The sequence below is a fragment of the Ranitomeya variabilis genome, chromosome 2, assembly GCF_051348905.1.
Source record: "Ranitomeya variabilis isolate aRanVar5 chromosome 2, aRanVar5.hap1, whole genome shotgun sequence".
NCBI lineage: Eukaryota > Metazoa > Chordata > Amphibia > Anura > Dendrobatidae > Ranitomeya > Ranitomeya variabilis.
Window position 1 is genome coordinate 371968383 of NC_135233.1, and position 14241 is coordinate 371982623.

The 14241-nt window shown below is 45.7% G+C and overlaps 1 protein-coding gene across 4 annotated transcripts in view; it reads right to left on the minus strand.

Annotated features, from left to right (window-relative positions):
• Positions 1-13094, minus strand: part of MDC1 (mediator of DNA damage checkpoint 1) — a 35353-nt gene extending 22259 nt beyond the window's left edge. For 2 of the 4 annotated variants that reach the window (XM_077285955.1, XM_077285954.1), the window contains exons 1-8: positions 12967-13094; positions 11178-11293; positions 10639-11085; positions 9121-9205; positions 6140-7875; positions 5525-5590; positions 5066-5143; positions 4865-4909 (exon numbers count right to left, since the gene is read on the minus strand). In XM_077285955.1, the coding sequence (XP_077142070.1) occupies positions 4865-4909; positions 5066-5143; positions 5525-5590; positions 6140-7875; positions 9121-9205; positions 10639-11085; positions 11178-11293; positions 12967-13070 (2677 nt within the window). In that variant the 5' untranslated portion in view covers positions 13071-13094. Of the gene's footprint in view, positions 1-4864; positions 4910-5065; positions 5144-5524; positions 5591-6139; positions 7876-9120; positions 9206-10638; positions 11086-11177; positions 11294-12919 lie in introns of all 4 variants that reach the window. The other 2 variants (XM_077285958.1, XM_077285957.1) reach the window with 1 other exon arrangement.
• Positions 13095-14241: the final 1147 nt, after the last annotated feature.

Consider the following 14241-nt stretch of genomic DNA (forward strand, 5'->3'; position numbering starts at 1 on the left):
AAAATACACATTTCTCAAGTTTAGCATACAGCTTATTCTCTCTGAGAAGCTGTAACACCTGCCTGACATGATCTAAATGAGTATCACGGTCGCAAGAATATATGAGAATGTCATCTAGGTACACGATAACGAATTTCCCCAAAACATGCGAGAACACATCATTAATGAAATGTTGGAACACTGCAGGTGCGTTAGTCAACCCAAATGGCATCACCAAATTTTCAAAATGACCCTCAGGGGTATTAAAAGCCATCTTCCACTCATCACCTTGACGGACTCTTATGAGGTTGTACACCCCCGAGGTCAAGCTTGGTAAACCATTTAGCACCTGCCACCTGGTTGAACAAATCTGGTATCAGTGGCATAGGGTATGGATCACGAACCGTAATCTGGTTCAACTCCCTGAAATCCAAACACGGGCGTATTCCGCCATCTTTCTTCTTCACGAAGAAGAACCCTGCTGCCACAGGCGAGGATGAAGGCCTGATGTGCCCTTTGCTCAAACTTTCAGCAATGTAATCCTTTAACGCTTGTCTCTCCGGACCGGAGATGTTAAACATCCTTGCTTTAGGCAATTTGGCCCCTGGTTTAAACCTGATAGTACAGTCATAGGGACGATGTGGTGGCAACTCTGAACAACCCTTCTCAGAGAACACATCCACAAAATCCAGAAGTGACTCCGGAACGCTTGAAGTCACCGCAGCCACACATGTGGCCAGGCATCAAAAAACAACAAAGAAAAAGACGAAGGTCATATGAATGGGGATCACCACACATTGGATTTAGCAAAAAGTAGAAACAATTTTATTATGCTGCAAAAACACATGAAACAAGCAATACAGAAAACAGACAGTTAAAAACAATTAAAAAAGCAACACACTTGTTCCTTAGAACCATGGCCCTTAATAAGGCCTGCACCTGCGCTAGGGCAAATAGGGCAATGTCACATAGCATGAATACCTATATGGACACCACTGTACATACACTTAGTAATGCAATGAAATAGGCCCACAATAAAGTATACCCGGTGATCACTATGAGAGACAATCCTCTGACCCTGTATCATAAGCACCGTATACACCAGAGGGTTCTGCCATAAGTGCAGACTAATGTTCTCCCTCATACAGGCATGACCCTCACTTTAGCATGCACAGAGGTGAGTGGCCTCACACAAATCACTGAATAAGGTCTACAGGTAAAATACCGAACATAGACCTCCATGTGTAGCCATACCATACAATACCATGGACATGTGCAGCCAAGTGGATAGCGCAAGTGGAAGAGGGACCCAACGCGTGTCGCCCCGCAAAGGAGGCTTCGTCAGGGGTCAGTGACCCCTGACGAAGCCTCCTTTGCGGGGCGACACGCGTTGGGTCCCTCTTCCACTTGCGCTATCCACTTGGCTGCACATGTCCATGGTATTGTATGGTATGGCTACACATGGAGGTCTATGTTCGGTATTTTACCTGTAGACCTTATTCAGTGATTTGTGTGAGGCCACTCACCTCTGTGCATGCTAAAGTGAGGGTCATGCCTGTATGAGGGAGAACATTAGTCTGCACTTATGGCAGAACCCTCTGGTGTATACGGTGCTTATGATACAGGGTCAGAGGATTGTCTCTCATAGTGATCACCGGGTATACTTTATTGTGGGCCTATTTCATTGCATTACTAAGTGTATGTACAGTGGTGTCCATATAGGTATTCATGCTATGTGACATTGCCCTATTTGCCCTAGCGCAGGTGCAGGCCTTATTAAGGGCCATGGTTCTAAGGAACAAGTGTGTTGCTTTTTTAATTGTTTTTAACTGTCTGTTTTCTGTATTGCTTGTTTCATGTGTTTTTGCACCATAATAAAATTGTTTCTACTTTTTGCTAAATCCAATGTGTGGTGATCCCCATTCATATGACCTTCGTCTTTTTCTTTGTTGTTTTTTGATGTACTGTTTTGGAGGTCAGGGTGATCCCATTATATAATCCGTGGTGCCCCCTTCATATTTATCACATGTGGCCAGGCAATTCTCCTGGCAGAACTCGCTCCACTGAATTATGTCCTGAGTTTTCCAGTCAATAACCGGGTTGTGCATAGACAACCATGGAAAACCCAAAACCACCTGAGCAGGAAGATTCCTGAGCACCTTACATGTAACCTGCTCAGAATGTAGAACCACAATGTGGAGTTTCACCTCAGCCACAAACTCAGTAATCTCCCCCTGTGAGAGAGGAGCAGCATTGATGGTGACCACGCGGATAGGATGAGGCAGTTTTTCAATCCTAAAACCTGCTGTGCGTGCAAACTCCTCATCAATGAGATTTGTGGCTGAACCACTATCCACAAAAACAGTAATTGGCAGCTCACTGCCAGCGATAACCTTAGCAGGGAGCATGCATTGAGAAACCACCATGGAGGATATACATAAGCTCAGATTGGCCTCCTCCACACCCTCTGAGCTTAGAAGTTTTCCGCCGTTGCATTTTTCTTAGACAGCAGAGGACAGATGTTAATAAAATGACCAGTTTTACCGCAGTAAAAACAGGCTCCCTGCTTCCTGAGCTCAGGGGCTCGACGCTTCACATGTGACACCCCTGCGATTTGCATAGGCTCCGTGGGCTCACCTGCAGCAGCCACACGTGAATCTAAACCCTCTCCCATAGGCGGTGTCTAATGCTCCCCCTGACGCAAACGGCGATCAATGCGGACAACCAGACTCATAGCGGAATCTAGAGAAGCAGGAGTCTCGTACATCAGAAGGGCTTTTTTAACCCTTCCAGAAACCCCATGAATAAACTGACTCCGCAGCGCTGGATCATTCCTGTGTGTTGACCGCCCAGCGACGAAATTCAGAACAGTAATCCTCTGAAACTCGCTCCCCCTGGCGAATAGTGCGTATCTTAGATTCTGCTAGAGCCATTCTGTCAGGCTCATCGTAAATGTTTCCAAGAAAGGAAAAAAAACTCTCCACAGAGTCAAATGCAGCAGAATCAGATGGCAAAGAAAACGCCCATGCTTGGGGATCCCCGCTTAACAATGACAACACCAGACCCACACGCTGAGCCTCATTACCCGAGGAGATCGGGCGCATACGGAAATATAATTTGCAAGCTTCACGAAAAGAAACAAATTTACTGCGTTCCCCAGCAAACTTTTCAGGCAAAGGAAACTTAGGCTCAGCAACGCTACCTGTCGCTCCAGCTTGCACATTAGATACTGCTAGTCCCTGTTGCTGCACTGCCCCCCTTAACTCAGTGACCTGTAGGGACAGCGCCTCCAACTGGCGGGTTATGGAAGTCATGGAATCCATGACAAAACAAAAAAGAGGAAACCCCTTTTTTTTTTTTTTTCAAGGCCGATTATAATGTCACGGGAAGCCTAGGTGGGCAAGAGCTAATAACCTGGGCCCCTGCAATTTCCCTCAGACTAGGGAAATCCTGACTGACCCTCTACCTAGAGTTTACACTGATGGTGTGCATGCCTAGGCCTCCACCCTCACCCTGTCTCCTGTTTCAACCCTAGGCTGAAATCACGACCCACCACCCAGTGAAGAGATCATACACCAATACCCACAGTTAGCACAGACAAGGATAACGGAAAATATACACCACGCCAGTCACTCAGGTATACACTATAAATGCACAGGGCAAAATAAATACAAATATAGGAAGGAGTAAAGACAAAGGGAAATACACCACCAGATACGATACTCCAACTACTAGCTCACCACTCCAGACCGAGATAACCAAGCACTAGACAGAAGCTATAATCGTCGACGCCCAATGTTCAGAAGAACTATTTAAAGGCAGTGGGCGTGGCCCAGCTTCCAATCCGAGCACCAGCTAAATTAACCCCGGACCAGCTAGATAAAAATCTAGCCGACGCCACTGAGCACATAGTGGACAAAAGCGGAATTACCGCTGTCTGTCGAACACCCTGGTATGAACAGCGTCCGACATGACAATAGTGCTGCACAAACATTGATTATGGCCCCATATTGACACTTGCCCCATATAGTGCTGCACAAACGTTGATTACGGCCCCATATGATGCTACACACAGACATTTGCCCCATTTGCTGTTGCTGCGATAAAAAAAAAAAAAAAAAAAAAAAATCACATAATCACCTCTCCGTCGCTCAGGCCCCCGGCACTTTCAATATTCACCTGCTCCACGTTCCGGCGCCGCTCCATCTTCAGCGTCTTCTGCACTGACGTTCAGGCAGAGGGCGCGCACTAACCACATCACCGCACCCTCTGACCTCAGCGTCACTGCAGAAGACGCTGAAGACGGAGCGGCGCCCGGAACGAGGAGCAGGTGAATATCGCGCAGCGCTCCCCCTCCCCGTTATACTCACCTGCTCCTGGCGCGGTGCAGTCCCTGCTTCCCCGGCGCTGCAGCTTCTAACTGTACTGAGTGGTCACCATTACCGCTCATTACAGTAATGAATATGCGGCTCCACCCCTATGGGAGGTGGAGCCGCATATTCATTACTGTAATGAGCGGTACCATGTGACCGCTCAGTACAGGAAGAAGCTGGGGTGCCGGGAAGGAGGGACCGCGCCAGGAGCAGGTGAGTATTATTAGACAGACCCCGCTCCCCCTCCTCTGCTGACCCCTGGGTATGACTCGAGTATAAGCCGAGAGGAGGACTTTCAGACCCCAAAAAATGGGCTGAAAATCTCAGCTTATACTCGAGTATATACAGTAATTTGCGGATTACATGCATTTTTGCCTGCGGGTTTTCCACATCTAATGCAATTCTATGCAGAAAATCCCCACATAAACCTCAGAGACATAGGCATGTTATGGCTTTTCAAAACACACAAGTCGGATTACACAGCGGTAGAAAAAAAAAAAAGTTGTACTTACCGGTCACTGATGAAATCTGAAGCACCCCTATCGGATCAGCAGGACCTGTTCATATAAAAGGAAAACGAATGAATCACTGCTAAACCACCAGGGCAAATTTGTGTCATCTCAATGTTCAGCAGCAAAATTAATGGGGTCAAAATAGATTAGCAGGAGGATATGCAGAACATGGACAAGACCGGCTTACTGCAAGAGACTTACGTTTAAATGGATCCGGCTCTGCCCACGTGGAACTGAAGATAAACGCCTGTGTCGCCTCCTCCTCTTCCTCCTCGGAAACTACAGATTACAAGACAATGGAGACAGTCATTGCTCTATGTAAATGCAATATTCACCTTAGTTAGCAATTCCCTATTGCTTCACTGCATCCAAAGAAAGGCTTATAAAAACGGTTTTGTGTCTGCAGCACCTATGCAAATCAATGGCGACAGACCACAAATAAACTGTCACCTAATACTACCTTATATCTGCTTCCTCTTCCTAAAAAGAAGAAGAACGTGGGTAACACGTGAGGGAAGCATCAGACTACACTGCTTGTAGTCAAACTATGGAGACATGCATCTTTGCACAGTAGCGGATGAAACAAAATGGCCATAGGAATTTTTTTTTTTTATCTATATGACTCACTTTACAAAGCCTATGTTATACACATGCCGATACCTTGCAAGTCAGACTCTTCTTGCGGCTCCAGGTAGCATTGTGTGGCCATCGTTTCTAAATCAACACCTGTTATAGAAAGAGAAAGAAATATAGATCTTAATAAGGTAGAAATAGAAAAAAAATGTCAAAGAAAGAATGAAATGGGCAAGATGGACCAGAGGCCAAATGGTAAAGCTGAATTAGAGTCAGTCCTGAAATAGCGGTCCGTTTTACATGGACTTATGAAAAGCATCTTCAATGTCACAAAATGTTTCATGAAACATAAGCAGATTTACTGTATCAATAACCAAGGAGACAGTAAAGGCTCCTATATACAACTGACAAGTCTATATTTACAGGAATATGAAGTGTTAAACTAGTGCCGGGAGAGATACCATGATCCTGCCAACTAGCTAACTGTAAGCTCGGAAGTAAGGGAAGGCCTTTCCGCCTACATCTCTCTCTGAACCAGTATTGCTGCGATCTCCATCATCGATGCCAAGAACCTCAGACAATGAAGGTTCCCGCAAACTCATCAGGCGCCTGGCACAGAATCCCCCATCCTGCCCGAATCCCAAATCTGGATGTCAGCCTATCGCATCTGCCACCAGTTTACCAACATGACTAGAAACTTACTTTCAGATTCTGACTTCTGAGTCTCATCATCCTCGTTATTGAATACGGCAGGAACGCCCTTAGTTTTTTCAGTGGAAGTTTCACATACTGCAGCAATTTCGTTGATTGAAGATACCGTGGCGTTCTCCGGAATGCCACCGGCGTCCATCTTGTCTTCTTTGGCCTGTGCATTTTCTAGTCTGGAAACAACAGGTGATCCACCGCCCTCTTTAACATCTGCGGCCTCCTTAGCGCTGTCTGTGTTAGAGGAGGTAGTTTCAAGTTCTATTTTCTCCAATACTGGTGCAACCGTTAATGCTGCATCATCATCATCATCATCATCATCATCATCAGTGTCACTATCCACACGGAGAGCAGCGGTCTTCACTACATCACTTAGCGCAGTTTTGCCCTTTGGTTCATCCATTGAGGCTTTTTCCACGGTTGCCGTTGACACTCCAGGTATTGGATCATCTTCATCAACATCTGTGTCGCTATTCACACTTGCCTTTTTGACCTTTGAAGAGCCTTGTGGTCCTTTTGTCATGTCTCTACTGGGGACGTCGACCTCTTCATCCACATCTGTGTCGCTGTCTACATGGAATGCCTCTTTTGCTTCCTTTTTCGGGGACTCCGGTTGAGCTTCGTTCACGTCTGCAGTGGACACATCTTCCTCTACATCAGTGTCACTGTCCAAGTGGAATCCTGCTTTTTTCTCTTCCTCTTGATCATCTTTGCGCTCAGCTGGCTTGGGCAGGTCTTCATCACTATCATCATCAGTGTCGCTGTCAATACCAAGCATAGTGGTTTCTTCAGTTTTACTAGGTTCATCCATCATTTTTTCTACTCCATCCTTAGGCTCCATTACATTTTGATCACCCTCGACATCAGTATCACTGTCCGAGTCTTCTTCAGTCAGTTGTACGCTTGCATCATTAACAGATTTTTCAGCATCTACAACTTTAGGAGGCTTGGTTTTCTCCAAGTTTGATCCTGTAGCTGCGGGTTCATCGTCGTCGACGTCTGTGTCACTATCCATGTGGAAAGCAGCTTCATCTGGTTCCGACGATCTACCGTTGCCTTCTTCTGTTGTGTTGCTTTGGATTTCAGAGGTCTCTGCTGCTTTCACATCTTTCCTAGACATGGTTGCATCATTTTCTTTAGTGTTTGCGTCACTGTCTAAGCCAACATTATCTCCTTTCCGCTTTAAATCTGTGCCTAAAAGTTTATGCTGCACAAGGGCATCGATTTTGGGATTTAACTCCCTTGGATCCTCCTGAATGATCTCACTTCCTGAGGATGTCACAGTATCTTCTTGAACACATGGTCTCCTGACTGGCACACTTGCAGAGGAAAACTTCCTTACTGCATCATCTTGCAGCATCCTCGCACGCTCCTGCTCTGCCTCCAGCTTGTCATCTAATGTCTCTACGCAAGGTCCAAGCGTGCCACCACCGGACAAAGGCTCCACCTTTCTCTCTGCTTCTTGTTTTTCTTCACTTTCGTTGGTATCGTCTACTGCCAATCTCAATTTTATTTTGCCATCTGTCGGTTTCTCGGATTCCGTTTCTTCTTGGTCCGCTGTTGTCAACATCTTTCCCTCATGTTTGGACTGATCTTTAAAAACGGAGGGTGTGGAGATATTCTGCGAAGAGGGTACGAAAGAGCTTCTTCTTGACGTATCCATGTCACTATCACATCTTAGATTTAGTGAAGGAAGGTGTGGCTCTGATGTGGATGAATCGTTTTCCTCATCGCTAGAAAAAAACAAATAATGATTGTTTATTTTAGTAATCATTACAGCTTACAATAACTACTAGGTAAAAATGTCTCGGCGATACCTTCAACTACAAAGGAAAGAATACTGTGTGCTGGAAATGCGTAGAGTACATGTACCAGTAGAGCACTGAGTAAACTCAAGAGTTCGATGCTCATAGCCGAGCAGACATCAATCAAGATCATGGGGGTGGCGGCACAAAGCAGGGACAAATACAGAGAATTGGTGTATTTATAGCAGAATTTCCATAAGGGCCGCAATGCCATTTTTCTACTTTAAGGGGTGTTTCAGAGAAAATATAGTTTAAAAGATTCATCCGGGGACTATAGCCGGAGTAAAGACTCAGGCCGGTTTTACCCAGCAGCGCTGAAAGTGATTGACAGGTCTCTTGCTTTGGTTGAGGGCCGCAATGCCATTTTTCTACTTTAAGGGGTGTTTCAGAGAAAATATAGTTTAAAAGATTCATCCGGGGACTATAGCCGGAGTAAAGACTCCGGAGTAAAGACTCAGGCTGGTTTTACCCAGCAGCGCTGAAAGTGATTGACAGGTCTCTTGCTTTGGTTGAGACCTGTCAATCAACTGGATTAACACCGGAAAAAGCTGGCTGAGGGCCACAGACTAGTCATGTTTTCGGTTGTGGTAGCCGCCTGGATCTTTGATGGCTCTGATTCATGTTCATGAATCAGGAGACAGGTTTCAAGCATTGAACTGCGGGGTTGAAGAGCACTTCTAAATAAATGAGTCATCCCTGCTTATTCTGAAATAGTGGATGTTATACTTTGCAAACAAAGCAAGGACATACAACCAATATGTCCATACGTGTCTATGCCAAAAGAACAGACTTCTTTTAGTTAGTATATTTGCTTTTTTGAGAATTGCTGAGTACTATGTAGGCCCACGGACAGCACACCAGGGTGACTTATGGTCAAGTTCATCTATATGAAATTACATGCAAACCATTTCCAGTGCAGCGCTACCAGGGAAGTGTAAGAAACGTCTGCTTATTTTGCTGCCATCATCGAATCATTGGGTCCCTTTGGAACATGTTCAGGATTTGCTGCAGATTTTTCATTCCTAATCTACAGCAACCTACAGGGCGATACAAGTTGATACCAATAATCCACAAGTAACAGATGCAGATTTTGTTGCCGATCTGTGACCAAATCCACAGAAGTTTTTCGCAATGTGTGAACATGGCTTTAACATTTGGGACGACAAATCTGACCTTTCAGGTACAATGGTGTCAGCTGCGGGGGTACAAACGGTTCCCGAATGCGAGGTCTTGTGACTGTCCTTGAAAGATCCACAACCTGCAACAACATAAGTAACCGAAGATAAGTAACATTCGGAGATGCACAAGTCGTTGCTTTTTAACTATTATTGGAAACGTATTTTCTACTCTGATGCTATGGATTTGCAGAAAAGTCTCAAGGTTTGTCTTCCTTGTATCGGCCTATGCACAGCACACAGGTGATAGTAGCACAAAGGTAAGCGCCATTACATCATATTCACTATAGATCCGGGCATAGGTCAGTTCACAGAGCACACATCGCGCCTCCCCTGCCGATCCTTCACACAATGCTACTCCATCTGCCAGCAGAGCAATCAGCTGATAAGAGACATCATATTTGTCCCGTTACTCAAGGCTTCAAGGTTAATCTGTCATCCAGCAGAAACAGCTATTGTACCTGTGATAGCACACAGTACAACAAGTGCACCAACAAGGATCACTGGGGAGGAGGGAAATTAGGGAACAAAAAAAAAATGATATTCCCCACAAAAATAACAATTTGAGTATCTTTGCTTTAAAATGTGCATATCGCTGTTCCTCAGTTATTTTTTCTGGAATACTGTGCACTGTTTGTTAAATTCAGAGCTTGTGGACCAAACTAGTCAAGATGCATCACATTACCACAGCGCTTGGGTGAAGAAAAAGTTATCAGCTTCACCCTGTGCTGCCTCGCAGGAAATCGCACCCGCTGGATCACCAAACCTTATCACAGATTCATCAAGAAAGAAAATTAGAAAAAAAGAAAGACCAGAGGAAGGGACGAAAGAATGGGAGCATCAAAGAAAAGAAATGAGGGAAAGAAGAGCAGAGAAAGAGAAGAAAGAATGGGAGCATCAAAGAAATGAGGGAAAGAAGAGCAGAGGAAGGGAAGAAAGAATGGGAGCACCAAAGAAAAGAGGGAAAGAAGAGCAGAGGAATGGAAGAAAGAATGGGAGCACCAAGAAAAAAAAATTAGGTAAAAGAGCAGAGGAAGGGAAGAAAGAATGGGAGCATCAAAGAAAAGAAATGAGGGAAAGAAGAGCAGAGGAAGGGAAGAAAGAATGGGAGCACCAAAGAAAAGAGGGAAAGAAGAGCAGAGGAATGGAAGAAAGAATGGGAGCACCAAGAAAAGAAATTAGGTAAAAGAGCAGAGGAAGGGAAGAAAGAATGGGAGCATCAAAGAAAAGAAATTAGGTAAAAGAGCAGAGGAAGGGAAGAAAGAATGGGAGCATCAAAGAAAAGAAATGAGGGAAAGAAGAGCAGAGGAAGGGAAGAAAGAATGGGAGCACCAAGAAAAGAAATGAGGGAAAGAAGAAAGAATGGGAGCATCAAACAAAAGAAATGAGAGAAAAACAGCACACACGAGAAGAGAAACAGATAAAGAAAAGTTTTATGAAATATTAAAATAAAGAGAAAAAAATGGATATAACAAAAAAAAGGAGAACACATATCTAGACCCAGAATAATCCGTACCGCCATCATTCCATCGCGACTGTCCCTCCTCCTGGTCTTCTTCATCTCCGGAGTCTCTCGCCAGCACAGCCCCCCGTGCTATCCTCCGTATAGCAGCGCCTGGCGTTTTTTCTATTGCCAGCGCTCCCTGAGTAGCGGGCACCAGCACAGAATCATCCTCGCTCTCGGCGACACCCGTCCTCTCTGCTACATTCTCCTCTATGGTGTATCGACAAGCCACGTCAGCAAACAGCAGGAAGTCGCCACCAGATAGGGAGTAGCGTACGTGCGGGGCGAGGGCCGTCTTGCCGCGCCGAGTCTTGTTTAGGCTTCCGTTGTCACAAATAGTGTGACAATCCCCTCTCACCTCCAGAATCGCATGTTTCTTGGACACAGACTGTGCCGGCAGGGTGATATCGCAGCTTGCATGACGGCCAATTAGATTTTGGCCTCGGTAGATGGAGAAATCTGTAGGAAATGTGAAGTAATAGACGAATTAGGAAATCGAGAACGCTAATAAACCTGTGAGGTCAGAGAAGGCATGAAGGCGCCTCGCTCACCCTGGGCTGGTCCATGGATCCCAGCAAACATATGCAGATTGCCTACAGGCCTGTCTCTAGTGCTCGTCTCTTCCTCGGTGTCTTCATTATACTCGAGGCGCTGAGTCTCATCCATCCTGTACAGTGATGAGAAAGAGTCAACCTTCCGAGAAACCTAAAGGCCCCCACACATTATACTAGAGGAGCCCACTTATATCAGCGGCTCAACCAGCAGTCTGATGAATGGGCATGGGGACCGCCATGGGGGAGAGAAGGACTCGCCACATCTGAATTAGAACTATGGAACGTTTGTTCTCTGTGGAAGAAACTGCCATCAGATGAGTTTGTGTGTTCTCTGAGAGAAGGTCTACCAGTCTATGGAGGTGTCGGGACAGACTGTGGTTGATTTTTGGGGGCTTAAACTATAAAGGGGAATGTACAGAGCAAGGCATCATGAGTAAGGCTCTGAAAAGCCTACGCCAAGCAGGAAAGTTACCACACGTGCCACCTCATTATGCCAGCGCAGGATTCATAGGCACAACAGCAGGAGAGTCCATAGACCCATCACTCAGGCCGGCCTCACATTCCACACAGTCAGGTGGTTAATGGTTAATCACGGCGCACTATGGACCAGACACAAAGTGGTCACTGTCCGAAGACCATAACAAAGCCCAATAACTTTACCACCGAGACATCATATGACAAGCTGTGACCACAATGGTGCATTCAGTGAGAGAAAATAGACGTCCATGATGTCACAGGATGACATCACTCCTCAGCAGGAGGAGGCGGCCTGAAGGGCCATCCCCATCTTCATAGACTGTTATTGTGGGACATGTAACTAAAACCACTTTTGCAATTTACTGCTTATTAAAATGTTCAACCATTCTTGAAATATTAACTTTTGTGTACAGCTCGTTGCCTAGGAGACCGACCGCCGCTGCTCTCAAGCTTGTAAGCACTGCGCTGAAGATACCCATGACTAAGAGGTGACAGCGCGCTTCAGCGATCCTGGCACACAACAGAAAAGAGCAGAGGTGGTCGGTCTCCTAGGCAACGAGCTGTAAACAAAAAATGTTAATATCTCAAGAACGGCTGAACCTTCCAATAAATTGCAAAATTGTATAGGAGAGTGATCCGACACTATTCATCTAGGAAGATGGGAATACCCCCTTATGGTTATGGAGGGCCGACATCTATGTATCCCCCATCACAGCCACATATGGGAGAGGTGATCTACGTGATTTATGGAAATGGTGACCTCCTCATTGTTAGTCAAAAAGAGACATGCGCCACCTCCACCCCGCCTGTTCTCGGAGGGGGCAGATGTCACTGTACGCTCACTCAATGACACGATTTGATTGGCTGTTTGCAGGGAAACTCCATTTTTGGCTACCATAGTGACTTCTACAGGTGCACGCCGCCATATTGTCGTAGCCTAACTCTAGGAAAAGTTTTGGTCAAACTTTTTACCCTGAACTAAAAAAAACAAAAAACAACCATATCTCCCAGTGACTATATACGTGCTACCACAGCCCCCAATCCTGAGCTGGAGCCTTACACCACCTAGCACCAGCTGGTGTGGGCAGCAGAGCAGCTCGGCGCCCCTCCCCCCGCAGCCTGGCACACTCCTGCACTTTGTTCAGTGCCCCCCAAGTCCATGGCCACCTCCAAGGGCAGACGTCCCAGCCTGACAGGCCGCCCTGCCCCCCACAGCACGTCCCCTCACACGCAGTGCACTCCGCACACGGGACGCTACGTACACAAACACGGGCACAGACGAGGTATATACGAGCAGACATGTCCACACCTCACTTCCTGCCTCTCTCCCGCTGCTCCAATGCACTCTGCACGCTCGCCACGCCCACTTCTCAGCATCTCCCCTCCCGATAGGGCGGTACGCCTGTCACTCATTCCCGCCTCTCGGGTTGGAATCCGTTTAAACAAATGCATGACGTAACGGCGGTGGGCGTCACCTTTCCTGTTACGCCCTTCCGATTGGCTGACGAAATATAAGTTCGCAGTCAAAGAATGCCGCGCGGTAGAGGAGTAATTATGTGTGTGACTGGTGTCCGCGGCGCAGGAGCCATTTTGATTGAGGAGCTGCAATTAATCTCTCGCCGTGCAAATGGCCGCTGCCCTGTTTTCGGAAGTTAATTTTTCCATGTCTGAGGCCATTGTGTCTCCTCCTCACCTCACGGTGTTTGTGTATCCAGTCAGTCGTCACCAATAATAATAATCTTTTTTTTTTTTGTAACATGTCTGCTTGCTGTGAATGACTAGATACCATTATTTCACCCCTTCCCTCCTGGTCGGTTTTTATTTTTGCGTTTTGTCTTCTTCCATAACCGTCAAACTTTTTTTATATATTTTACTGGTTACAATAAAATGTTAGTGCTATTTATAGAACATTTGTTTTGCGTCACTTTATTATTATTTTTTTCCGTGTTGGGGGTTGTGGTTCTTACTAATGGCAATTTGGGTTACATGTGAATTTTGACCGATTTTTATTGTTTTTTTTTGGTGGGGGGGGGGGAGAAATAATACAAAAAAAAATTGTGAGGAGAGTGGTTTTAAAAAAAAAAATTTTTATTAATTTTTAAAGCTTCATTTTTTTTTTTCTTTTATCTTTTTAATCTCTAGATCAGGGATTGTCAACCTCGAACCCGCAGAAGGTCAAAAGTAAAAACGTGGACAAATTTGTGAGCCATCCTTGATATTTATATTAAAAAAATGGACCCATCTCATCGGCATTCTTGCACCCTTGTTATGGGTCCGCTGCACCCTGTTAGTGCATTTGTTTGGAGGCGTGGGCAGGTAAACATCCATTTTTCTGCTGTTTTTTTTACATTTATTGGAGGATTTTTAAGTCCTCTTTTTGCTGCTTAGTGTCAGAAATAGTGCTAGGACTCGCAAGCGTGAGGAACCTTGACGTGGGTTGCGATCTCGCATATTTTGGCCATAATATCAACTAATACCTGTGTTTTTTGCACCTTATCTTTCAGGGTGCAGTTGGGCCCATTTGGCTCCATAAACTGTGGTGTCTGTTCACATTGGATACATTTTGGATAGCACTGGGCAGCCC